This window comes from Octopus bimaculoides, chromosome 1, assembly GCF_001194135.2.
Source record: "Octopus bimaculoides isolate UCB-OBI-ISO-001 chromosome 1, ASM119413v2, whole genome shotgun sequence".
NCBI lineage: Eukaryota > Metazoa > Mollusca > Cephalopoda > Octopoda > Octopodidae > Octopus > Octopus bimaculoides.
The window spans coordinates 86,318,450-86,345,119 of record NC_068981.1 but is presented as its reverse complement, the minus strand read 5'-3'; the positions used below and the strand labels follow the sequence as shown (position 1 = coordinate 86,345,119).

General features: G+C 35.4%; 1 protein-coding gene and 1 long non-coding RNA gene across 6 annotated transcripts in view; one reads left to right on the top strand and one right to left on the bottom strand.

Moving 5' to 3' along the window:
• LOC106884379 (protein dopey-1) overlaps positions 1 to 26,670 on the bottom strand; it is a 136,711-nt gene that overhangs the window by 91,934 nt on the left and 18,107 nt on the right. For all 5 annotated transcript variants that reach the window (XM_014935736.2, XM_052967989.1, XM_052967997.1 and 2 more), the window contains exons 2-3: positions 4,887 to 5,015; positions 509 to 684 (exon numbers count right to left, since the gene is read on the bottom strand). In XM_014935736.2, coding sequence (XP_014791222.1) covers positions 509 to 655 — 147 coding nt within the window. In that variant the 5' untranslated portion in view covers positions 656 to 684; positions 4,887 to 5,015. The remainder of the gene's footprint in view (positions 1 to 508; positions 685 to 4,886; positions 5,016 to 26,670) is intronic.
• Positions 7,661 to 13,140, top strand: LOC128247836 (uncharacterized). Its single transcript, XR_008264164.1, has 3 exons — positions 7,661 to 7,676; positions 12,477 to 12,697; positions 12,848 to 13,140. It is a non-coding gene; the product is annotated as an uncharacterized LOC128247836 (long non-coding RNA).

The following is a 26,670-nucleotide window of genomic DNA, read 5'->3' as shown; positions in this document are numbered from 1 at the left end:
ATATATATATATATATATATATATATATACATACACAAGAGACTGCTGAAAAGTTCCTGGCTTTAAGGGTATTGCGAAAGGCCTGGTTGGAGGCCCAACATTCTGAGTTTTTTTTTTTTTACAAGGCTTGGAAAAACTGAAGGATTGCTGCAATAAGTTTGTGAATCTGAGAGGGGAATATGTTGAATAAAATCATAATTAACTGATCCTCCTGTATTTTCTTTTACCCAGAGCCAGGAACTTTTCAGTTCCTTTATATATATAAATATATATATATTGCGGGCTTCTTTTTATATATATAAGTATACATATGGTGGGCTTCTTTCAGTTTCCATCTACCACAAGGCTTTAGTTGGCCCAAGGTTATAGTAGAAGACACTTGTCCAAGGTGCTATGCAGTGGAACTGAGCCTGGAATCATGTGGTTGGGAAGCAAGCTTCTTACCACACAGCCATGCCTGCACCTACAATTGTGCATTTATAAAAGAAAAAAAATACAACTCTCTTACCTTATTGAGTTTTCCCAGGGCTGATATTAAATCAGCCCATTCACTGGTTGTTTCAAAGTATTTCAGAGCCTTTTCTACTTGCGATATGTACGAGCGATACTTAGAGTCTCCAAGGAGCTCACACTCCTCCACAGTAAGCATACTCATTTTGACTTTTTTTGGTTTCTTTCAATATTCTACAAACATAAATTAATTCACTTGGTAAGTATTAATATTCCTGATCTGAGGTTTCTGAAATTTAATATTAAATATTAGTTTTCATCTAATAAAATGTGTTTTATTGAAAGCAAATTTTATAGATATAATGTAGGATACCTTCTGGGGTCAACATGTAAAAGGACATTATAGTAACCCCTTCTCTCTAGAGACTTGTGCACCTTATACAAGTTTCAACAACCTCTCTAGACTACTATATCATGGGTATGGTGAAGTCCAAAGTCTAGAGGAACAAAGCAAAATAGGTCATATATTTACAAAGGCTGTGATAGTAGATCATGGCTAAGATTGTCTTGGTCATTTCACCATTCATATCTTACTATAAAGATCCTGAGTACAACATTTAACTGCACCTAGTTTCCTCACTGCAAGTAGTCCTGTAGAATGACACTAGATTCTAGAAAGGCGGCGAGCTGGCAGAAACGTTAGCACGCTGGACGAAATACTTAGCGGTATTTCGTCTGCCGTTACGTTCAGAGTTCAAATTCTGCCGAGGTCAACTTTGCCTTTCATCCTTTCGGGGTCGATAAATTAAGTACCAGTTACGCACTGGGGTTGATGTAACCGACTTAATCCCTTTGTCTGTCCTTGTTTGTCCCCTCTATGTTTAGCCCCTTGTGGGCAATAAAGAAATAAGAATGACACTAGATTGACTAGGGCTATCCCTACAGATTCATCCTTGTATTGTTCAAGGCAAGTTTGTCTACATTAAGACAGCACATGTTGGAGCAGCAATTGCCAGATGTCCTATTTCTGCTACTGAATGATTTGAGGAGCTTAAGTTAATTTAGAGGCCTCTACTTAATATATAGAATATCCCTTGACATTACCCTTCACTTACCTACCTATTACCCCTTCTCTAATACTGCCTTAACTAGTCTCTCCTTTAACACCACCTCTCAACAATAAACCTGTGAAACTCCAACAAGAACTGTTTGGGATCCAAACAAACTGGCCAACATGTAGACATAGCAAGAGGACTGACTCACCTCCATCAAAATAACCACTTTATCTCATCTTCACCACACTCCTCCTTGACGGTTCTTTCACCCCCCCCCCTTCATTACTGTCCCCTCCACTACTATCTCTCACAACAATAAATCTGTGCCATCCATCATAAGGGTTCACTTTTATCTTGCAAGTTACAAAGTGACTCCAACAGTGCTGGTGCCACAAAAAGTATGCTGTACACTCTGTAAGTGGTTGGTAATCAATTTGAGCAGCAACAACACAGGATTTCAAAGAGCTCTTTAGTCTTACTGATGGCAAAGAAACTTCAGTATGTGTGCCATGAAAAACTGTAACTGGTACTCTGAAAAGTGGTTGCTGCTAAGAAGAGCAACCAGCTGTAGAATCTATGCCAAACATGAGACATTGGTATGTGGTCTTCCAGCCCTTTCAGTCCTGTCAAACTGTCCAAGCCATGTCAGCAAGTAAAACATACTAAAATAATGATGTTTTTTACTAGAAAGACTAAAAAAATCTTTCGCCATAAACATAATTTCATTTTAAAATCTTAACTACAGCGAATTACTCCAGGCCTTGAAATATTGTTTAAATTGCACCTTTCATCTCTATATGGAAAGTTCTTGAGAGCAAACTGTCAAATTCTGGTATATATATCATTAGATAAATTAAAGAACAGGAAGATATTGTCAAGTCTCATCAACTTATAATCAAGTAACAACATTATATTACAATAGCCTTACTTTCAGCAGACACAGTATAATTTTTTCCCTAAAAAAATCAGTAACATAATGATGGTACCAGTTGAAGATTTAAATATCACCTTCATAAGTCTCCCCCACCTCCATTTTCATCAGGCTATATAATCTGTACAGAGCAGACCTCCTCTCTACTACTTACAGATACATCAACCTCAAATATACACCCATAAACACTGAAAACATTAAAATACAATGTAAACACTAAATGAAACAAAATGTTGTAGACCAGTTGTTAGTCTATCATGTTGCGAACCACACAATGGTTTGAACCAATTAAAAAGCTTGTTATTCATATTAATTAAATTGGAAATAGCATTTTACTTGCAAACAATAGTGCATTTGTTCCATCGAACATCATTTTAATTAGTTCATCAACATAAGTTTATTTTGTTTTATGTTTGGCAAGCTAATTATAAAAAAACCTAAATTATATTATACACAACATAATTACTAACATCAAATTTGTAAACATCAGGCTGAGAGATACTCCCCAATTTGTGATTCTATTGAGAATATCTAGTGAGTTATAAATCTTAGATCACTGGTTTAGATCTCCGGTGTAATGATTAAACACAACTCCTAATAATCATAAGTTTCTTTAACATCAATCAAATATACAGTCTGCTAACTCTGTTTCATTAATTCAATAAACACACTGAACAAATAACTCATCATTGTTACATAATAATCCTTGTTGGACTCAATCAGATTTACAAAGCAGGCATTAAAAAAAAACACTTCTCTAAATTTCATAATTTATATAAAGAGACTTGTGAATCATGCCTTAATGAATTTAGACGCAAGTCTAAAATTCAGTTATCTATCTCAACCGTTTTGATACTATTCCACCTGAAATTGCCCTTGATATTAGTTAAAACGTTCCTTCAAAATTTCATGTTAACTTCTGTTCCAAACACCAGCTTCATAATGACAAAGCTATTTTGCTAAATTCTTTGTTATTTTCAAAATTAATTAAAACAAAGCAGACTATTTCAACAGAAATATGGTAGCAAAAGGGTTAAAGTAATTACAGCTTACATGCTCCTTTACATCAGCATGCCTGTTTCTGTCTTCTTACTTGTACCCCCCACCCTCTCTCTCTCTCTCCTTACATATCTCCTCTATAGCAAGAAACCCGTTTCTGCCTCTTGGTCTCTGTCACACTAACCTTTCATCATCTGACACAAGTTCCCCTCCTCAAATGCCCCTGCCCCTCTCAAAACTCCTTGTCTTGTGATTTACTTAGTGACCCTGCCAGTGCTGGTGCCATGTAAAAAGCATTCAGTCCACACTGTAAAGTGGTTGATATCTGGAAAGGCATCCAGTTGCAAAAATCATGCCAAAACTAACCTTGCCTATGCCGGTGCTATGTAAAAAGCATTGAGTCCACTCTGCAGAGTGGTTGGTTTTAAGAAGGGCATCCAACCATAAAACCCCTACCAAAAACAGACACAGTAGCCTGGGGTAGTCTTCTACCTGGCCAGCTCCTGTCAACTGTCCTACCTATGCATGCATAAAAGATAGACATTAAATGATTTTATATATATATATATATATATATATATATATATATATATATATATACACACACACACACACACACACACACAAATTACTTTAAAAATATTTATATACTTCTACTTCTTATAGTAAGTCTCACAATCAACTACTGTGTTTTTAAGATCACTTTTCATGAGTAGCATTAGTAGCTAAAATAAAGTCTTAAAAAAACAATACAATAATAATTAGCTAAATTAGAAGCAAAGAGGCTTGTAATTTATTTTACATGTATTTACCATAGATGAACACACTTTTATAGCTCATTGTTCTCTAGCTCATTATTAAAATAAGTGTGTTGGCCACACAATTGCTTGACCTGTTAGCAATCATATCTCTAAATTCTCATAAAGAAAATGAGCAGACTAGATAACGTGGTCCTAGATACACTGTCTCAGAGAAAACAAAAAAAGAGAGTCATCATGACTGGAATATTTTTAATTGATTATAAATCTGCTTGATCAGAACTGACCAGATGATGACAATAACTGAAGGAGGAACAACATATGCATTAAAAATTTGTAATAAAAATATAACAGTACAAAATGTAAAAGTGGATTAAAGCATATTAATATAAATTAAGAGTTTTGTTATTTTCAAGAGATCTAGATTTTTAAAAAAATTTGCTCTTAAGCTTACAGGTCCCTCGTTTCAACAGTATTGTGTACATCTGTATAAAATCAATTTTCAGAATGGTGGAATACTTCTGCAGTTAACCAAATGAATTAACATGATTGAGACAATAGATGAAGATTGTTTAAGTAACAATGAAATATCATTTCCTTTCACTTTATCATTTGACAGGATTACATTTGAAAGTATTTTGTATTTTTTTAGGATTTTGTTGAAAACATAAAATACATAAAACAATAAATTACCAAAATATCCGAAGGAATATGCAAGTACAGTCATGGTCTCGATTGCTTGAGAATTTCAGTTTCATTACAGCACTAACAAGTTCATCAGGGCATAAAAATCAAGTGATTTTCCCATTTCAGTAATGAAAGCTGGAAAAAGAAAGAAAGAAAATATCATATGCAAGAGACCAAGCAAACTGTGATCAATAACGATAAGTGGGTCTATAACTACAAACAATACCATGTATTCTTGAAAATGTGCTCATAGAGATTTTCACAAATGAAGCTTGTTTCTGTTTCTTGTTATAATACATTTGGGGGCATATATCAGTTCATGTAGCTTGAACTCCTAAAATACTTCAATTCTTTAGTGATTAAAATTCACTGGATAGGGACAGCTTTACTTTTGATGCAAGTACAAACTTCTGAAGATGTTACTTTAACTTAAGTTACGAAAATAAGCAGAAAGTAACAATCAAAAACAAAAAATACTTCTACAATTATTAGCAAAAATGAAAACAAAAATTGAATTGCATGTATTAAAAATACAGTAATTAACAAAAAAAAAAAAGTTATTCATAGACTGGACAGGTATCATTACTTTGCTTCTGACATTGCATACATTTACAGCAACCAGTTGTTATCAATATAGTAACAAGAGAAATATGTGACACACATTCCGGGATCATCTAAGACAAGAATGTTGCAAATGTACCTCATTTTGCCTATCTGGATTACTGCAGATCATAAGTTGGGGTTATTTCAATGTTCTATCTTGTAACGTACTGATTTGAGGTGGTTATTCACCACAAAGGTAAGTATTCAGATACAAGGAGTGAATACAATGAACAGAGCAGCCACTTGCATATTTCAGCAACTACATACAACTGAACATGATCTGTCTGATGTAGACATTACAAAACTGGTGTACAAGAAACATTCATTGAGAGGAAGTAACTTCAATTAATGAGATAGCAAAGTAGATGGCTGTCAGTGTGTAGACATGCTTATGTCAGTGTATAAGTGTATAAAAAAAATATTTTTTTTATCATCAACTAATTTAAAGTAGTCAACTTTACAAAGGCAGGTGTCAGATAATAGTTGTAATCAATTACATAGCAAAAAGATTTCGTCTAGAATATAAATGTTACAACAGAATGCACCTAAAGTTGCTGGAAGCTTAATTTCATTTTTAACAGGCTATAACCAAAGAACAGATTCTTACAAACTCACTAACACACAAACTGTTAAACACTGACATGTTAACAATATAAAGAACTACATACTAACTATACACACACACACACAATGGACACAAAATAACAATAACAAGGAAAGCAAGAAGAGGAAAACAGTTATAAAAATACACTAATCCCAGGTGGCTCTTCATTATTGCCACCAGAATAATAATTTAAAACTCTGGAACTGAAGAACATATTCTATATACACTGATGATAAATGAAGTGGTTAAAGTAATTTTATGAAACACATTCGTCAGAGGAAGGATCCAAGAGGTGGCGAGCTGGCAGAATTGTTAGCAAGCCAGGCAAAATGCTTAGCAGCATTTCATCTTACATTCTGTGTTCAAATTTTGCTGAGGTTAAATTTACCTTTCATCCATTCAAGATCAACAAAATAAGTATGAGTTGAGTACTGGAGTCAATGTAATCAATTTAATCCCTCTCCCAAAGTTGCTAACCTTGTGCCAAAATCTGAAACCAATATTTGTAACAACATTAGTAGATTTATCAAGGGTCTTGTCAAGTTAATAGTCACACATGTAATGTATGAACTGAGAGAGAGAGAAGAGGGTGGGGGCTTTGTGTGTGCACATGAGCATTGTGCTGAGTTAATATTGAGTACTGGCACTCTGTTGCTTAAGGGTTCCAGTTGATCCGACCAATGGAACAGCCTGCTTGTGAAATAAACATGCAAATGGTTGAGCACACCACAAACATGTGTACCCTTAACGTAGTTCTTTAGGGAGATTCAGCATGACATAGAGTGTGACAAGGCTAGCCCTTTGAAATATAGGTACTACTCATTTTTGCCATCTGAGTGGACTAGAGCAATGTGAAATAAAGTGTATTGCTCAAGGACACAATGTGTTGCTGGAAATTGAACTCATGATCTTATGATCATAAGCTGAATACCCTAGCCACTAAGCCATGCACCTTCACTCATATATATGTATTCATGTATATATTATGTATATCTTTCTATATATTGAGTGTATTGCATTGTATGACAGCTGCGCTGCATAAATACTGTGCAAGCATTGTGCTGCTGTGTGCATGTTGTGTTGTGTTGTCATGTAGTGGTGTACAAGTTGTATAATTGTTTCGTTATATCAGTGACTGTGCTGCATTTGTTACATTGCATTAGTGTCACAATATGTGGTGTGTGAGACTAAAATGAATAAGAAGAAATTGGTCAAAACCAAATGAATTTAGGTCTTTGTATCAAAACTTGTCTGAGACAATTGTAAAATTTTTCATCTTCATTAACGAGTCTTGAAATTGTGCATTCACTGAGTTTGATTAAGGTTACCTATGTACTAAAGAAGAATTGTTACAAATGGGCCCTCCAACCCACATATAAAATATGTTAGAACAATTGCAGGTGGAAAATGTTACTTGACATGTGGACTTCATACAAGAGATCTGAGATCATATCAATCGTTGGTGTAGACTGAGATAAAAGGATAAAAGTCATGGTCATTGCTATACTAAATATGGATAGCACATGTCTAATCAACTCCGTTGTGCTTGATGTTGAACTCCTAAAGGCTATATCTTTGAGAATACTAAGGTGAGCCATACAATTAATAACATTTGATTTCGATATTATGTATGTCAGGGAATGCTGATATGTCTTAGGTATATTTTAGCCCTCAACAACAGGAAACTAGCTTAGATAATGTCAATTAATTCATAGACAAAATAAGAACTGGTGTGTTGTATTTTCAATGATCTTGCTTAACACATGCATGATGCAATACTAGGCAAAATCCTTTCCGGAGGGAAAGGAAAGAATGTTTAAAATAACTGCTTCACTGATGGAAGACCTTGTAAGAATATCAAACATTGATTAATTGGAAAACAGTCTTATCTGTAATGGTAATCGTAATGTTCTGCCTGAAGTATCCAGCAATTAAATCATTAAAAGTGTTCATAATAATATCCATTACAGCTTTATTGCTACACACTGCTGCCTAAGTCTTGAAGTGTCTTGGCATGGCTATTCATGAGTATAAACGTGTGGTATTGAAAAAGTTTTCAAAAGAACAAGCTTTATTGGACCAGGGAGTTAGATCACTGGAGTTGTGTACACAAAGATCATGCCCATTTAATGGCACCAAACTGCTGCTTACAGTAGATTTCTTTTGAGAGTGACCAGAGGTTATTAATGTTTTTCAGAACAAAAGTTCACTCACCTCTCCTATTATTGTCTCCAATCATCCATCACACTATATGTGTAATGAGGGAATAGTACTGGACCTGTCCATATACAATCTACCTACTGTCACCCTTCTTTTTTTTGTTTTGTTAGCCTTTAATCTCTCACTCTCTCTCTTCCATTAATCCTTCTCATATCATTCATTGTTAAAATCTGACCCATGCAGACATAGAAAAACGAACGTTAAAATGAAGGTGATGATGATATCACTTTTTTACCTTCACCTATTTTTAGTGCACCACTCACCCCTTCTCTTCATTACCATCTCATCTATTACCCAATCTGTCTCCGATTATTGTGCCAACCTATCTTCTCTGCTTTAGTAAAAAGGGATGACACTGGATCCATGTGCATTCAATCCCTTCCTACCACACCCTTCTTGTTAACAGTCACTCACAATACTCCCTCTTCTATAATTCATAATAGATATCCATCACTCTCTCTCTCTATCTCTCTTTTGCCATTACTCTTCCTATCATCATTCACTCTGTCTTTTATCATCACCCATCTTTACTACTACTGATCACTCTCTCTCCCTTTCATTCTCATTACTCCCATCTTACCTTGAATGAGTGGAAACAATGCAGAAAGGACTCTTCAGTTTTACTGAGGATGGAAATCCTTCAAGTGTTTGTACCACAATAAAATGCACCTAGTAACTCTATAAAGCGATTGACATTAGGAAGTCACCCAGCAATAGGAAACAGTCCAAAAATGAGCTGTATGAGTAAAAGGTGGTGTAACTCACCTAAGAGAACAGTAACTCCAAATAGAAACTAACAGTATGAACCATCCCACTTACACCATCATGGAAATGTGTAAAATCATGATGACAATGATGCCAGTAACAAAATTATAGCTGTAACAAAAATAGTCTCATTAGCCACAAACATTGTGGATGAATGTCCAGTAACTGTGATATGTGAAGAGGAATGGCAACTCACACACTCTGACTGAATTTGTCTTCTCTGATTTACTGTGGCCACTAATAGAATCTACAAGCTTATAGAAAGGGATGGGACAGTGGACAGAAAACAATATGTCAAGATTGCAATACTCCACCTATTACAGTTCATCATGGGAGGAGACATAGCTTATCAAGAACAATAGATTTATTATTCGATCATGTTTAGTTATTTGGCTATCTTCATATCAAAGGTCTGTTTGGGTAGCGCTAACCCATGCTAAACAAAAATTTTAAATCTGCTTCCTCTATCTTACCAAAGGCCAAAATATAATGGATAATAAATAGATAGTTGTAAAACAGCAAAGTAATATGTCTTGTAAATATTCAACATTGTAAACATCAAGAAGGTTGTCCTCTATCAGACAAGATATATCTTACATAAAATGACACCAAATTAGTTATTCATTTTAACTACCTAATATAATTTTCCATTTAATTTATTCTTAGTTTCTTATTTCACATCAAAATTACTCTCAACATATAGTTTTTACTTAATAAGTTTTTAGCAGAACCATTTTCCTAAGATTACCATGCACACACACTTGCATATGCAAAAAAAAAAGTGTAAACAGAATAAATAGTTTAAAAATTATAGATTTAGACAGAGTGAAGATTGATAAGAAGAATAATACAATTGTGTCTTTGGTGAATTGGGTTAATGTTTAAAGATGCAACAGCTGTTATTGATTATACTTTTTTTCCCCTCAGAAACATGTTTTACAAAATCCCTGGTCCTATATCAAATAAAATATGTACAGATAATTTAACTTAGAATTATAAATTAGTGGAGTATTTTTGTAATGGGAGAGGCATTTAGATTAATGTTTAGAGTTAAAAAGTGAAAAGGAAATGGAGTGAAAGAAAGAAGGAGACAACAGGAGAGAAAAAAAAACATACGTTTTATGATTCTGCTTTGCCATAGCAATACCCAATAAATAGTTGTTAGAATTCAGTATAGTTATACATCAATTTAACCCCTTAGCATTTAAACTGGCCATATCTGGCACAAATATTCAACCTGTTTTATGTTTAAACTGGCCAAATCTGGCCTCTCACACCTACCCTACAATGTCAATCTCAAGAAAATCATATCAAAATCTTGAAGCAGCAAAATAATGCATAATTGATTCAAAACAATATAAATGAATTATCGGAATACTAAAGGATTAAATGAGTGGGTCATATCCTCACACCTACTAAATGTATCATATGTGCCTTAATGTAGCCAACTATATATTTAAATGTTTCCTGCACTGAAGCAACACTTCATTCTAACAGCGCTGAGGACGTTATAAGATGTTGCACTGTGGCACTCAACCCAGTTACAGAAACAGCTGTTAGCTAATTAAAGTGATTCTGTAACTTCTGCTCTTTTGTCAGTAATTTATTAATTAATAATTATATACACACACACACACACACACACACACACACATATATATATATAAATTACATAAATAAATTGAACTTCATATTCAAGGCTTCAATGAAACTATAAGGTGTTACTAAGATGCTCAACTATGAGTCCACTGCATCTTATAGCAGAAACAGTTGTAAGCTAATGAAGTTCATCAGATAATCATTTATTCCTTTGTTATCTTAAAGCTCTACAGAAACGACAGTTTGTGTTTAGCACACCAGTTTGGACAGAGTTATCATTTTTATAAGAATGGGATGGATCATATTTAAAAACAGCTTCAGGACTTGTGAAGAATGAATTTGTACACAGTCTGTTTCTGAGAGCTATTCTATTGGACCTCTGTCTAATCATTAAAACATTGATTAATGATCCAGTATTAAGTGCTGCAACATGCATTTGCTGATCTTGAGAAGATCTCATCTCGCTTCTCTCTTCAGACTCTCGCCTTCGGTTTTCTACAATCCTCCTTGCTTTATACTTGTTTCTGGAGAGATTACGTCTTTTCTTTGGTGGCATATTTTTTTCCTATATTGTAAACAAAAAATTATGAACATAGAAAGAAATTATACATTAATCCCTATTTTTGTAAGCAGTTGTATCCATAAAAATGTATTTGAAGAGAGCAGAAATTGAAAGAAGAGAAAGTGAAAGATGAATGTATGTCTATATGAAATGGACGTGTGCGTGCGCGTGTGTATGTGTGAGAGAAAGAGGGTGAGAAACAGAGAGTAACTGAGTGAAGGTGTGTGTTGTGATGATTGATGTCTTTTAAGGTACACACACATATAGAAAATGTGATGTCAGTGTATAAAATGTTTACGATAGTTGATTTATGGAAAAGATTGTTAAATTTTTTAAATGCAAATATGTGAAAGGAAATTAAGTTTAATTTGTAGCCGAAATAGTACTGAATCTTTTGATACCCCATACATCAAAATCTTTAACTCGGTTTTGGAATGCATATGGTATATATGACAGTACAATAGAGATGTAATACTGAAATAGTGTAAGAGATTGCTCTGGGCTCACATTAGGTAAGTTGGAAATTATTTTGGCCCATCACACTGCATAGACCTTGGCTTTTGTATTTGACGCCTGTTGCTTTAAGTATTTTATTTCGATTTTATGTATGTATGTATGTATGTATGTATAAGCCAATGAAGGAGACCCCTACATGGTAGCTAGACCTGGTAGAAACAGCAGCCAAATCTCCCTCCAAACACCCTACTGTTTTAATCCGACAATTTTGCCTATCATGTAGTTTGAATAAGAAACTGTAACTAAGGATTAATATTATTAACCCCAAAATTTTACGCATTTAATAGCAATCAATTTTTTCTTTTTGCTTAATTAGTAGTTTTCCATGTCAGCTGTAAAGGTGAAGAGGGTTAACTTGGATGGTGTTAAGTAGTGGAGATGTTTGGTGATTGTAGGCGGTGGTTACTTTTGACTGTTTCTTCTCAATAAGGACAATTGATTGATAACGAATCTTAACATAATATATATACAACTACAAGTGGAATTGGACGTCATAAGAGAGACAGCATAGCGACAGTTTTGGCTGACTGTCATCCTGTACTCCCCCTTGTTGCTAGCGAAATGGTATGTGCCGGCTGTCTGAGCAACTGGTTGATTTTAATGGCGGAACAAACAGGACAAAAAGATTACAAAAATAGTGATTCTCACTTTGAAACTAACAATTTTGAAAGTCTTTTTAGATTATGGAATGCCTCACTCTCTCATGAATCCATCTTTAAAATTTCAGCACGATCAGATGAACAATACTTGAGTTATAAGCACACAAACAGACAGACACAACGGATTTTATATATTAAGAAGATATATATATATACATGAAGAGCTTCCTTCAGTTTCTATCTACCAAATCCAAACCCAGATTACTTTCAAGAAACAGATTTTTAAATAATAATAATAATAATGATGATTTCCATTTTTGGCATAAGGCCAGCAATTTCAGAGGGAGGGGTAAGTCGATTTTATTAACCTTGAAATAATGAAAGGCAAAGGTGACCTTGGTGGAATTTGAACTTGGAATGTAAAGACGAACAAAATATTGCCAAGCATTTTGCTCAGTGTGAAATAATAATATAACATTTTTAACACTTTTTCTTTCAGGTTGTTATGGAATTGTAAATATCTACGTAACACAATCTGAATCTTGCACCATCTTATCTATAAGACTGAAGTTTCTTAGGAATAGCTTAAGTACTTTGTATCAACACTATTTTATTACAAATAACAGAATAAATGGTCATGTTGGACAGTATTTGAACTCTAAACCAAATTAAACAAACCTAAATACTGCAAAGTTCTACTTTCTCACCAAGCATCACAGAACTTGAAAACACAGATAATCGAATAAATTTTATTTGCTTTTTTTAAAATAAAATATATATGAAACAAAAGTACTCAATATACAAAATAAAATGTACTTAATATTATCTTTTCTTATGTTTATGATAAGAAAAAAAATTTTGTATATTTATATAATCAATGAATAATAGTAATAATAATAATAAAATATGTGATATACATATACACTGCCCAGTTAGAATTGTTTTTTTATATAGAAAAGAATTCTTTCACATTAGGAAACATTGATAATACATGTCATAAATATCATATTATATGGAAGTGAAATATGGACAATGAAGAACAGCAGCAGAATGAAAGAAAAACTAAACTGAGTGTAATATGATGGATGAATAATGTCTGTTGAAGGGAGGCTGATATCTATTCTGGAAGTATTGGCACTGCATAATCTTGTTTAAGCAATTTCAACAGGTGGCAACAAAGGATGTTATATACTTAGTAAACAATCTAATAAGTTAGCAAAGGGACTGGCAAATAAAGGCATTAAATATTAAAATGCATAGACACAAATTTAACACAGTGGTTCTCAATCTTTTGTAGTTCAACAACCCCTTTTATTGGATGGTATTTTACAAATGCTTCTTCCTACATTTTGCAGTTAAAAACAATTACTTTTTAAACAAATAGAGGTTAATTTTGCACAGGGTTTTATTATCCATATTTTGACACAGAATGAAATGATAATGTGCTGCTGTTGGATGCTTATGTTTGGCACAGTTGACTGGACAGTAAACCAGCTTTGGTGACCATAAGTTTTGGCACTGGAGGACAATGCATGCACATGGATGCAGAAATATACAGAGGTGCAGCAATATCAAAGGAAGGCTAACTAAGAAGATAGTTTTTGTATGTGGCAGATGCTCAGGAGCAATAAACACTGAAAATGTGCAGAGAACAACTTCTGCCACATTCCAAGGAGAAAAACTAGAAGTAGTTGATAGCTTCTGTTACCTAGGTGACCAAGTCAGTAGCAGGGGAGGGTGCACTGAAAGTGTAGCTGCTAGAATAAGAATAGCCTGGTGACAAAGGGCCTCTCACTCAGAGTAAAAGGCAGACTGTATGACGCATGTGTACGAACAGCCATGCTTCATGGCAGAGAAACATGGGCTGTGACTGCTGAGGACATGCGTAAGCTCGCAAGGAATGAAGCCAGTATGCTCCGATGGATGTATAATGTCAGTGTGCATACTCGACAGAGTGTAAGTACCTTGAGAGAAAAGTTGGCCCTAAGAAGCATCAGATGTGGTGTGCAAGAGAGATGACTGCGCTGGTATGGTCATGTGGCGAGAATGGATGAAGATAGCTGTATGAAAATGTGCCACACCCTAGTGGTTGAGAGAACCTGTGGAAGAGGTAGACCCAGGAAGACCTGGGATGAGGTGGTGAAGCACGACCTTCAAACATTGGGCCTTACCGAGGCAATGACAAGTGACTGAGACCTTTGGAAATATGCTGTGCTTGAGAAGACTCATGGCCTTTGCCAGGGGTGTAGCCAGCCCACTTATGCATACCTTTCCTTCACTGGACACTAAACTCTGCTTGCGAAGACCTGTTGAGGCAAGTGAAATCGAAATTGAAACCAAATTCAACGACTGGCACTTGTGCCAATCTTTCCTTCATTGGACACCAAACTCTGCTTGTGAAGACCTGTTGAGGTAAGTGAAATCAAAATCGAACTAAATTCAATGATTGGCACCTGTGCCAGTAGAGTGCTAACAGCACCATCTGTGCGTGATCATTGCCAGAGCAGCTGTCTGGCTTCCGTGCCAATGGCACGTAAAAAGCACCATTTGAGCATGATCGTTACCAGCATCGCCTTACTGGCACTTGTGCCGGTGTCACATAAAAAACACCATTTGAACATGGCCGTTGCCAGTACTGCCTGACTGGCCCTCGTGCCGGTGGCATGTAAAAGCACCTACTACACTCTCAGAGTGGTTGGCATTAAGAAGGGCATCTGGTAGAAACTCTGCTAGATCAGATTGGAGCCTGGTGCAGCCATCTGGTTCGCCAGTCCCCAGTCAAATTGTCCAACCCATGCTAGCATGGAAAGCAGACAGTAAACGATGATGATGATGATGACAGAGAGGGACGGTACACCACCAAACAGTCACCATAACCTTCTTTTGAAGAGTTTAGGTTTAAGGAAGGTTTACGGTGCTTCATTTTGGTCCAACCACTGCGAAGAATGTTTTTTATTATTGTACAGAATCCACTTTTCATCGCAAGTTACAATACAATCGACAAATGGATTGGTCTGGTTACGGAAAAGAAGTGAGGAACAAATTTCATATCTGCACATTTTCTGATTTTCATTCAAATTGTATGGAACCCATTTGTCAAGCATTTTTGATTTCCTGATCATATGCAAATAGTCACAGGCAGTTTTCTGGCTAACTTGAAGTACTTTTGCCAGTTCTCAAGTGGTTTTACATGGATCTTTCTCAATGACGGTCATCAATGACAGATGGGTGTCCACTATGCTCATGATCTTCAAGGCTCAGGTCTCCACTACAAAATCATTTAAACCATTTTTGAGTTGACCACTCACTGATCATTTCCTCACCAGATGTTTCATTCATATCACAAGCAGTTTTAGCTACTTTATGTCCTTTTTTGAAATTGAATAGCAAAACTGCTCGAATATTGCGCTTTGACAGTTCCATTTCAAATTATTGTAACAATGGTAAAAAAAATATCAGTTAATTTATTGATGCATTTGGGAAAGTCTATGTCTGTATTATCAGACAATTTTTTTTTAAATGTTTAAAAAAAATTCAAAACTCTGCAAAAATCTGGTACAAATTCTTCATAGTTCAAAACATTGCTTACCTTTCACTCAACCTGATAAATTAAAACCTCCCATTAAAATTCCATATCAATTCACATTCCAAATACCAGCATAACAATGACAAAGTCATATTGATAAATTCTTCATTATTCTAAAATTTAACTGAACCAAAGGCAGTATATTTCAACACAATTATATAAGAAAAGGGGTTAACTGTAACATTTGTACTTAGTGTAAATATGTATTACTAATTAAACTCAAAAACTCTCTAAACACCCAGTGCCACCTTGACATTTATTGCACCCTTTTGAATTCACAACACCCCAAAAAAGGTCGGGAAAGCAACACTGACATTAAAGAACTATTGCTCCAACAAAACTATTAGTTATACAATTCACAATGGAGAGACACTAGAGAAGAAAGTCAATATAACAGATAAAACAGATGAATATAAAAGATGCTGAAGATCTCATAGTTATATTTCTTTTTTTCTTTAGTAGTTGCAGTTTGAGAGTTAAAGAGCTGTTTCAGTCATTGGACCAGGGCCATGCTAGAGTACCACACTGGAAGGGAAGGGTTTAGTCAAACAAATCAACTCCGGTACTTCTAAGTACAGTATTTCTAAGCCTGGTGCTTATTCTATCAGTCTCTTTTGTTGAACTACTGTTATGGGGACATAAACAAACCAACACCAGTTGTCAAGTAATGGGGACAAACAGAGAGAGATATACACACATAGCTACACACACATACACAATAGACTTCTTTCAGTTTCTATCTACAAAATCCACTCACAAGGCTTTGGTCGGTGCTGAACCACAAAGGTATTTTTGCACTTCATTTTTCAGAATATTAACTTTTTGATAGTTTTGTCAAAAATCTAATATAACCTTTACTCTAAGTCAAAAAAAAATAAATAAATAAATTCAGATTATCAGATTACTCAAATTAGCAAAAAAGAAAAAAGAAAGTTGTTTTTTTCCCTCTGAACATTTCAAAGTAAAAAGACACTCCATATTATCAAAATCAATTATCAGCCTAAATAACAATAGCAAGGCTTTAACATGGGTAACCAAAAATAGTGACTCAGCAATGAACTGGTAGCCAATTACATAAGTAGTTTGGTCACTTTCACTGTATGTCTAAGATGATATTATTTAACGGTTTACTAATCAAACACCCTATCAAAAATTCAGACAAGTAGCTATGTTACTCTGGTTTTCATTCAAGCCAGATAAGCAGCCGACAAAATATTAATTAAAATTAGTTTTTATATATAATAAGCTTTCAGTTTGAAGGTAACATACACATACATATCTATACACATACCATACACACACACACACCCAAAATTCCTTTTGCCTGTGACTAAGTTCCACCTGACAGCTTATGTAACCAGTTTTAATATACCATCAGGTGAAACTTTAAATACCAGCTTAAATGAATTTTATAATAAATCTAAAATCTACTTTTAGTATTGAATCACCCCCTCCACCAGTATTCATATAACAACCTAAATTTAACACACGCATATATATTTACTATCATCTTGTTTAACTCTTTAGCATTCAGATTACTTTATCAAGAGTGATGTTTATTTTTTCATTCTTTTACTTGATTCAGTCATTTGACTGCAGCCATGATGGTAGCACCACCTTAAAGGATTTTAGTCAAAAAAATCAACCCCAGGACTTACTCTTTGTAAGCCTAGTACTTATTCTATCAGCCTCTTTTGCCAAGCTGCTAGATTATGGGGACAAACACAGACACACATAAATATATACATATACATATATATGTGTGTGACGAGCTTCTTTCAGTTTTCACCTACTAATCCACTCACAAGGCTTTGGTCGGCCTGAGGCTACAGTAGAAGAAACTTTCCCAAGATACCACACAGTGGGACTGAACCTGGAACCATGTGGTTGGGAAAGAAGCTTCTTACTACACAGTCATGCCTATATATATATATGCGACAGGCTTCTTTCAGTTTTTGTCTACCAAATCCACTTTGGCTGAAATGAGGGTATAGTAGAAGACACTTGCTCAAGGTGCCACACAGTGGGACTGAACCCAGAACCAAGTGGTTGGGAAGCAAGCTTCTTACCACACTGCCATGCTTGCTCGCATTTTTAAAATTTAATCATATATTATCTTGTAGCTTTGAAATTTTGAAGATGTGATTGTTTATTTCTAGATTAACATAGTAGGGTAGGTGTGAGAGACTGAATTTAGCTAGCTTCAGCATAAAACACGTAGAATATTTTGGCCAGATATAGCTGGTTTAAATGCTAAAGGGCGAAACAGTAACTAGAGAATGTAACTGTCAACTGTTCACAACCAAAGGATTATGGTAACACTCTTCATTGAGATTGTGAGAATTCATGCAGTTCTGATAACACTGTCTGCTGTAGATCCTTTATTTTCACACAAACCCCTCTCTTTTCAGTCCAGTTTGTGAGCCTGAAACATACAGTACCTAAGCCAACAACAACAGATATAACACCCAACAGTCTTCCCTGCCCCTCTTTGCGTTATTATTATAATAATTGACAGCATTTGTAAAATGGTACAAAGGTCAAGGGTTTTGTGTATGGCACTTATCAACCTATATGTGCGTGTTTGTGAGATCACACACAGAAACACACACACTTAGATACATATGTCTTCTATTATAACCTTGGGCTGACCAATATCTTGTAGTAAATGGAATCTGTGCAGAAGCCTTTGTGTGTGTAAATACAAGGCACTATCTATCCTTCATTCTTCCTTAACCTTTTTGTTACCATATTTCTGTTGAGATGCTCCATGTTTCTTTCAGTTAATTTTAAATATAACAAAGAATTTAGTAATTTTAAATATAACAAAGAATTTAGTAAAACAACTTAGTTATCATTAAGCTAGTGTTAGGAACATGAATTGTGATTAAGGTTTGGTGGAAGATTTTAATTCAGAACTTTTTTGAAAACAAGACATTTGAACTACAGAGTGAGAAGCAGTTTCTGCTCGGTTGGTATCAAAAGAGTTAATATTATCTTATTGTAAAATGGTAAACTGACAGAATTGTTAGCACACTGGGCAAAATGCTTAGCAGCATTTCATTCATCTTTACATTGAGTTTAAATTGCACCAAGGTCAACTTTGCCTTTTATCCTTTTCAAGGTTGATAAAAAGAGTACCAGTTGGGCACTGGAGATGATGTAATTGACTGAGCTCCTCCTCTAAACTTGCTGGCCTTGTGCCAAAATTGGAAACCAATACTGTCTAACCATGTATCATCCATTTACAACCAGGACACCACATTCAAACCTGCAGGATTCCACAAAGATCTTGAAAGCATCCTCCAATGGGAATATGCCAATTTTTCTCTTTCTAGAGTAAAAATGTGAGACTCATTAAGAGAACATCATTACTTTTCTCTCAATCATGAACTACTTTCAGTAAGGGCCCCATAATCACTGCCAATTGTTAGGTATCAGTGGGTGTGTCTCCCTTAAACCACCTCCTATGATAGGGATTGAGGCCTGGAACCAACCCTGTGAATAAGGAATTCCCAGCAGTCATGGGTCATCAGCCTGTGTTGATTATGTTCCTGCATTTTGTACACACCATCCATCACGACTACCAATCTAATGGTCTGATGAGGTCCTTGGATTTGGCCAATGAGTTGTGTGCACTTTCTGATGGCCCAGAAAAGACAATCAAATCTGATAACTTAGAGAAAACAAAGTTTTCATAAGTGAACCTGTGGAAGGATCATTACCAGTTCCATAGAGGTAGGTGGTTGGAAGTACATCCTTAACAATAGCAAGGATCATATCTCAGTAACTGACTCTCCTCTTCAAGGCCAGAAGACAGTTCAGCCCTACCAAAAGTTGACAGTGCAGGGTTTAGGTGAAACTTTATCAAGGAGTATTGCTAGAACGTCTGGGATGGTGCTGCTGCTGTGCAGAAAGGCATCCACTAAAATGAATTCTGACTTTTGTCTAGGAGGGGGAACTTTCTAGGTGCAATCCCATGGTCATTCATGACTGATGGGGGTCTTTACCCTTTATCCTTTTATATATACACAAAAATATATATATAAAACACAAGCTAAGTAACATTATGGTTGTTCCCCCCTCTCTCTTTCTCTCTCTCACACACACAAAATTTCTCTTCTCTTAAAACTCCTCCACAACCCATCTTCCTAACATCCCTCCATCTCACCACCCATGGCAAGCCCCTCCATTCTCCCTCATGTGTCTGTCCACATACTCTTCATGCCCTTAGATACCTACCACACACTCTACTGTTCCCTGTGGGCATGCCCCAATACATCTCCAACACCACCTATTTCTTTCTTTCTCTCTCTAACTTTCTCCTCCCTTGTCCTATTAGGCTAGCCAAGTTTCTCCCCTATAGTATGACAACTATCTTTGTCCCTCTATTATACTCTAACTTCTCACCTGGCACACAGTCACTTCCTTCGGTTCCACTCCAGGTCTCAGTTAAGTGGTCTTTGACATGCAAATTACTTGGCAACCCCACTGGTGCTAATGTGTCATAAAAAGTACCTGGACTGGTGCCATATACAAGCACCTGTGCTGGTACCATGTAAACAGCACCTATATTGGTGTCGTGTAAAAAAGCACCTGTGCTGGTACCACATAAAAAGCACCCAGTACACATTGTAAAGTGGTTGATGTTAGAAAGTGCATCCAGCCATAGAGAGCATGCCAAAACAGACAAATAGAGCCTGCTGCAACTCTTCAACTGGTCAGCTCCTGCCAAACCATCCAACCCATGGAAAACAACCATCAAATGATGATGAACTTATAAATATGTGTGAGTATGTGTATATACATGAAGGTATAAGTGCATATATATATATATATATATATATATATATATATATATATATATTGGCTTAGATCAAAACACTTCCTTCCCTTTTGCCACAAATGTGTAGATGTTTGATAATATGAAAGCTTATCCATTGCTTATCAATTGGAGTTAAGGAGCCATATGTATATAAATGCCTATGAAATAACTTATGATAAGAGTTTTATAAGTGGAGCTGACAATCCATTCATTTCTATTCCAGCCAGTGTACAATTTCATACACTTACAAAGCAATTCTCCCATCACTACTTTGGCCAGTATGGTGAAATTTTTGTTTTGCTGGTGAAATCACAAGATTAAAACCAGTTTTGCCCACTGGTTGTCAAAAGAATTCAATTAGTCATTGATTAAAACTGTTTTTTCTTCACTGCATGATTTTTATAGTCAGCTTTTTAATACTCCTTGCATTATAAGTTAATACTAAATTAAGTATTAGTTACAATGTTTGGCTAACGATTCAAATATAACCAGGCCTGATTACATCTATAAGTACTAACAATTTATGAGTCAATAAAGGAACCTCATTAGTCATTCAATATGCTAGAGATAGCAACAAAATCTCCCTCAAGTCACATCCTACTGTCTTACACTCAAAATGTAATTATAGATATAAAAAATGACAGGCTAGTCAATTCTGGAATGCCTCTGATCAGGATAGACTTGAGGTATAACGAGTTTTATGCATTATTTCCAATTTGTCTTCAATATAAACACCACATTGGAATCAACAAGTATGTGGTTCCTAAAAATCAACTTCCTTCACACAATTATTATTCTAAGAGACAGAACAAAAATTACAAGGATAAATGCAGCAACCTAATAAGAAAATGTACCATTAATCTTCGATCAGACTACAGCACCTTGTATCAAGGGTATTTCAACACCAGAGATTTGCTAAGCATATCCAACAACAATAAAACGCAGAAGGAAAAAAGAAATAGGACACAAACTGAAGCTGTTAAAGGGTGTGGCACTGAGTCATTTATTCTGAAAATTTATATTAATACTAGTGAAGTGGGATTGGAAATAATTTTTGTCTGACATGCCTTTACCTTAAAGAAGAAAGCTTACAAACAACCTCGGTCACATTATGTGAGAAAAAGTAAATAAAATTAAAAATTAAGACACTTGTTAATAAAAGAAATCAAGGAGCCTTGCAATGTGTCGTGTTAGGCTTTGGAGGCTGCTTACAAAACTTGGGTTATTTGAAGAAATATTTTTGGAAATTAGGTCTGATACATTAGAGCATTAATTTTCTGCTGACTGACTAAGTAGAAACTCAGAGAATGTCAATAAAGTATAGTAATTACACACATAGCTGCATCAGTTAAAAACACTAAAATATTAACTAATATAATTCTATTATCTACTATATAGTGATGTAAAAGAAAAAGTTAATATAATCTATGTTTTATACAAAATAATTCATATATTGATTTAATTTAATTTAGAAATAACAGATCTAACATATACGTGATAGAGTAATTAATCAATTCTGAGATGTTAGTGTAATATCATGTGTTTAGTAATTATAACTATTATTCAATTGCCTTTTATCAATAAACATGAAATCTACTTCTAATTTTTATTAAGATGTATATAACAGAATATTGATTTATGTTAGGATTCCAAATAACTTCATAGGATCATTATTAGCAGCAGCAACATTTAACGTCTGTTTTCCATGCTGGCATGGGCTGGACAACTTAACAGGAACTGTCAAGGCTAAGGGGCTGCACCTGGGTCCATAGTTTGTTTTGGCTTGGTTTCTACAGCTGGATGCCCTTCCTAATACCAACCCTGTTACAGAGTATAACTAGGTGCTTATGTAAAAAACAAAATGATGAAAGGATATTAGGGGAATGAAAATGAGTACAAAAGATGAAAGCAAGTTCAAATCTTAAATTTATTAAATATAGACAATGGTGTTATTTAAAAATATTTCAGTAAATTCTGATTAATCCTTTTGCTATATTTTTACTGAAATATACTACTTTTGTATTTGTAATTTTTCAAATCAATGAGGAGTTTAGTAAAATAATTATCATTATTAAACTGGTGTTTGGATCATAATTTGAATGTGAAATTTCCATAGGTTTACAATTAGATCACTTTAAAACAAAAAGTATGTATCGTAGAACCAGGGGCAGCCTCAGGTGAGTTGGTATCAAAAGGGTGAAAGCAAACTTCAGTAAATTCCATGCGAGAGGAATTCATTGTAGCTGATACATTCACCAGCTTTCATAATCAAATCCAATGGCAGAGTGAACTAATATGACTTGTGGAACTTGGTCTTCAGAGTGAAAATTCCCAAATGACCAGAAACCTATTTTGACAGACAGGTTAACTGAGACAATTCAAAAATAACAAGTTCTATCCAAAGACAGAAACATACTGAAATACCAACAACAAATTTGATTCACGGGCTATGAAATCACCTCTATATAAACTTTATTTTTGGCCATTTCAAACTTAGCAAGTCATAATAATTCTGATTATAGTTAATGATGTATAAAAATGTCCACTACAGAAAAAGAATCAAGGTAAGACATTGAAAAAACTTTAATGTAATTAAATGTTTCGACAATGGAATTTTAGACAACCTTATACGTTTAGATCAGTGGTTCTCAACCAAGGTCCACATGATCCCTAGTAGTCCATATAAGATTCTGGTGGGTCTACATGAGTAAAATAGTAAACTGGGGATCCACAGTAGTATTTTAAAGGTTCATGAAAAGTTTTGCTTTAGCTGTATTTATTGCAAGAAACAGCTCAGTTTCTTTCTCTGTTTTACATGGTACAACCTACACAAGTTAATGTATGAAAAGCAAAATAGGAGTTTTGATAGAATTATCTATAAAACAAGTTTTTAGACATTGAATGGCTATGGAGGGGGTCACCAGAATAAAATAGTAATTAAAGGAGTCAATGGGTAAAAAATGATTGAGAACCATTAGTACAGATGAATGCATACATTTTGCCTTTATATAATGACAGTTAGATATATGCAGATAAGGTTGTCTAAAATTCATCATCATCATTTAATACTCTTTTACTTGTTTCAGTCATTTGACTGTGGCCATGCTGGAGCACCGCCTTTAGTCGAGCAAATCGACCCAAGGACTTATTCTTTGTAAGCCCAGTACTTATTCTATCGGTCTCTTTTGCCGAACCGCTAAGTTACGGGGACGTAAACACACCAGCATCGGTTGTCAAGCGACGTTGGGGGAACAAACACAGACACACACACATATATATGTATACATATATACGACAGGCTTCTTTCAGTTTTCCGTCTACCAAATCCATTCACAAGGCTTTGGTCGGCCCAAAACTATAGTAGAAGACACTTGCCCAAGGTGCCACGCAGTGGGAATGAACCCAGAACCATGTGGTTGGTAAGGAAGCTACTTACCACACAGTCATTCCTGCTCACTTTTCCATGATTGCATGGGTCAAGTGGAAGTTGATGAAGCTGATTTTCTACAACCAGACGTCCTTCTTGTTACCAACCCTAACATGCTTCTATGGAAGATTAGAAATGAACACCGCAGCTTGTATGATAGTAATGTTTGTTTACAACTACTGTGCAATGTCAAGACAAGGAGACAAGCACATACACAGTCACTGGACAGCAGCTATGCTAGGGCACCACCTTAAATGGTTAAGGTGAACAAATTGACCCCAGTATTATTTTTAAAGTGTGATACTTGTTCTATAGGCCTCTTTTGTTAAACTGCTAAGTGATGGGGATGTAAACAAACCAATACCAACTATCAAGTGGGGAGGGTGGGAGACAAGCACAAACATATACATGTATGAGCTTCCATGTAGCTGCTGTCTACCAATTTCACTCACAAGGCATTAGTTGGCCCAAGGCTATAGTAGAAGACAATAGCCCAAAGTGCCATGTAGTGGGACTGAACCTGAAACCACTTGATAGTAAAGCAAACTTCTTAATCAAACAGCTATGCTTGCACCTACAATGGGCTTCTTTCAGTTTCTTATTTCTTTATTGCCCACAAGGAGCTAAACATAGAGGGGACGATTGATTAAATTGATTAAACATAGAGGGGACGAACAAGACAAAGGGGTTAAGTCGATTATATCGACCCCAGTGCGTAACTGGTACTTAATTTATCGACCCTGAAAGGATGAAAGGTAAAGTCGACCTTGGCGGAATTTGAACTCAGAACGTAACGACAGACGAAATACCACTAAGCATTTCGCCCGGCGTACTAACGTTTCTGCCAGCTCGCCGCCTTTCAGTTTCTATCAAACAAATCACTCACACAGCTTTGGTTGGCCCAGGAATGTAATAGAAGACAATTGCCCAAGGTGCCATGCAATGAACTGCAAACCATGTGGCTAGGAAGCAAACTCCCTAACTACACAGCAATAAGCAAGTTAAATGTGAAACGCATTAAAAAAAAAAAACTTATGTTATTGTTAAAATAGTTTCAAACAAACAACCTAAATTACTCGTTCAGCTAACACCTACTTTTTATACATGTCTGTCTGGCCACATGTGAGCAAAGCAGCTGTACTGTGTTATAAACTTTCTAAGACCAACTACAGAGAGAGATCAAAAAGTGATGACACAAAAAAGATTGAAGCTGACTAACCTATAGTTATCAGTTTTGATAGACTGAATATATTAATTATGAATAAGTAAATAGAGCAACACTTCTGAAGCTGAAGTCTAGATTTCCATTATATTTACAATTATTGGGAGAATAGGCAGGCTAATACAGAGTGAACAACAAACTACAGCTGAAAGAAAAGCCTGGCCTGAGTTAGTAAATTAGATTTGCTCTGAATTTAAAAATGAAATTCACAAGCCAATGAGGAAGCCTCTAGGTAGTGTTTCAACTTGCTAGAAATGTTAGTCATGTCTCTTTTAAAAACACCCTACCATTTTGCAAAAAGAAGGTGAGATGGCCATTACTGTAATGCCTTTGATTACAGTTCTGCTGATTAGGGATAACCTGGGACTAAACCACAACACTTGGATTTAAGGAGACTTAGTAATAGTTTATAACAACAAAAGCCAGTTCATTAAGAGATAAAAATAAACAGGACACTGCATATGATGGATTTTCTTCTTATGGAAGACGAATATTGTCCAGATTTACTTCATTAAACAGATTCCATGATGAAAAGTAAAGTCCTGAAGAGCACAAGTCATCAAACCAAACCTAACTAAAATATGACAATTTATCAAAATTTCTAGGACGTTTTACTGTAAGACACAAACTACATTCTAAATTGTAATAACTGATTAATATAGAGCTATCTTTCTTTTATCTGTTTCAGCCATTGGGCTGCGGCCATGTTGGGGCACTGTATTGAAATGTTTCAGTTGAACAAATCAACCCAAGTACTTTTTTTTTTTTAAGTTTGGTACTCATTCTATCAAACTCTTTTGCCAAACCACAAGGTCATGGGATGTAAATAAACCAACACTTGTCAAGTGATGTGGAGAGAAAAAACACAGACACATGAATGTGTGTGTGTGTATGTGTGTGTGTGTGTGTGTGTATGTAAAATCAACATCATCATCATCATAGCTTATGTCCACCAAATTTTCTCTCATGGCAGTTGGCACAGAGCTAGAAGCCATGCAGTTGCAAAGCAAGTTTCTTAACCATATAACCATGCCAGCATCTATGAGGGAGTGCTGAAAAGTTCCTTGCTTTGGGTAAAAGAAAACACAGAAGGATCACTTAATTATGATGTTATTTAACATAATCCCCTCTCAGATTCACACATTTATTGCAGTGGTCCTTCAAATTTTTCTGAGCCCAGTAAAAGAACTTGGAAGGTTGTGCCTCCAACCCAGGCCTTTCACAATACCCTTAAAGCCAGGAATTTTCCAGCATCTCCTCAT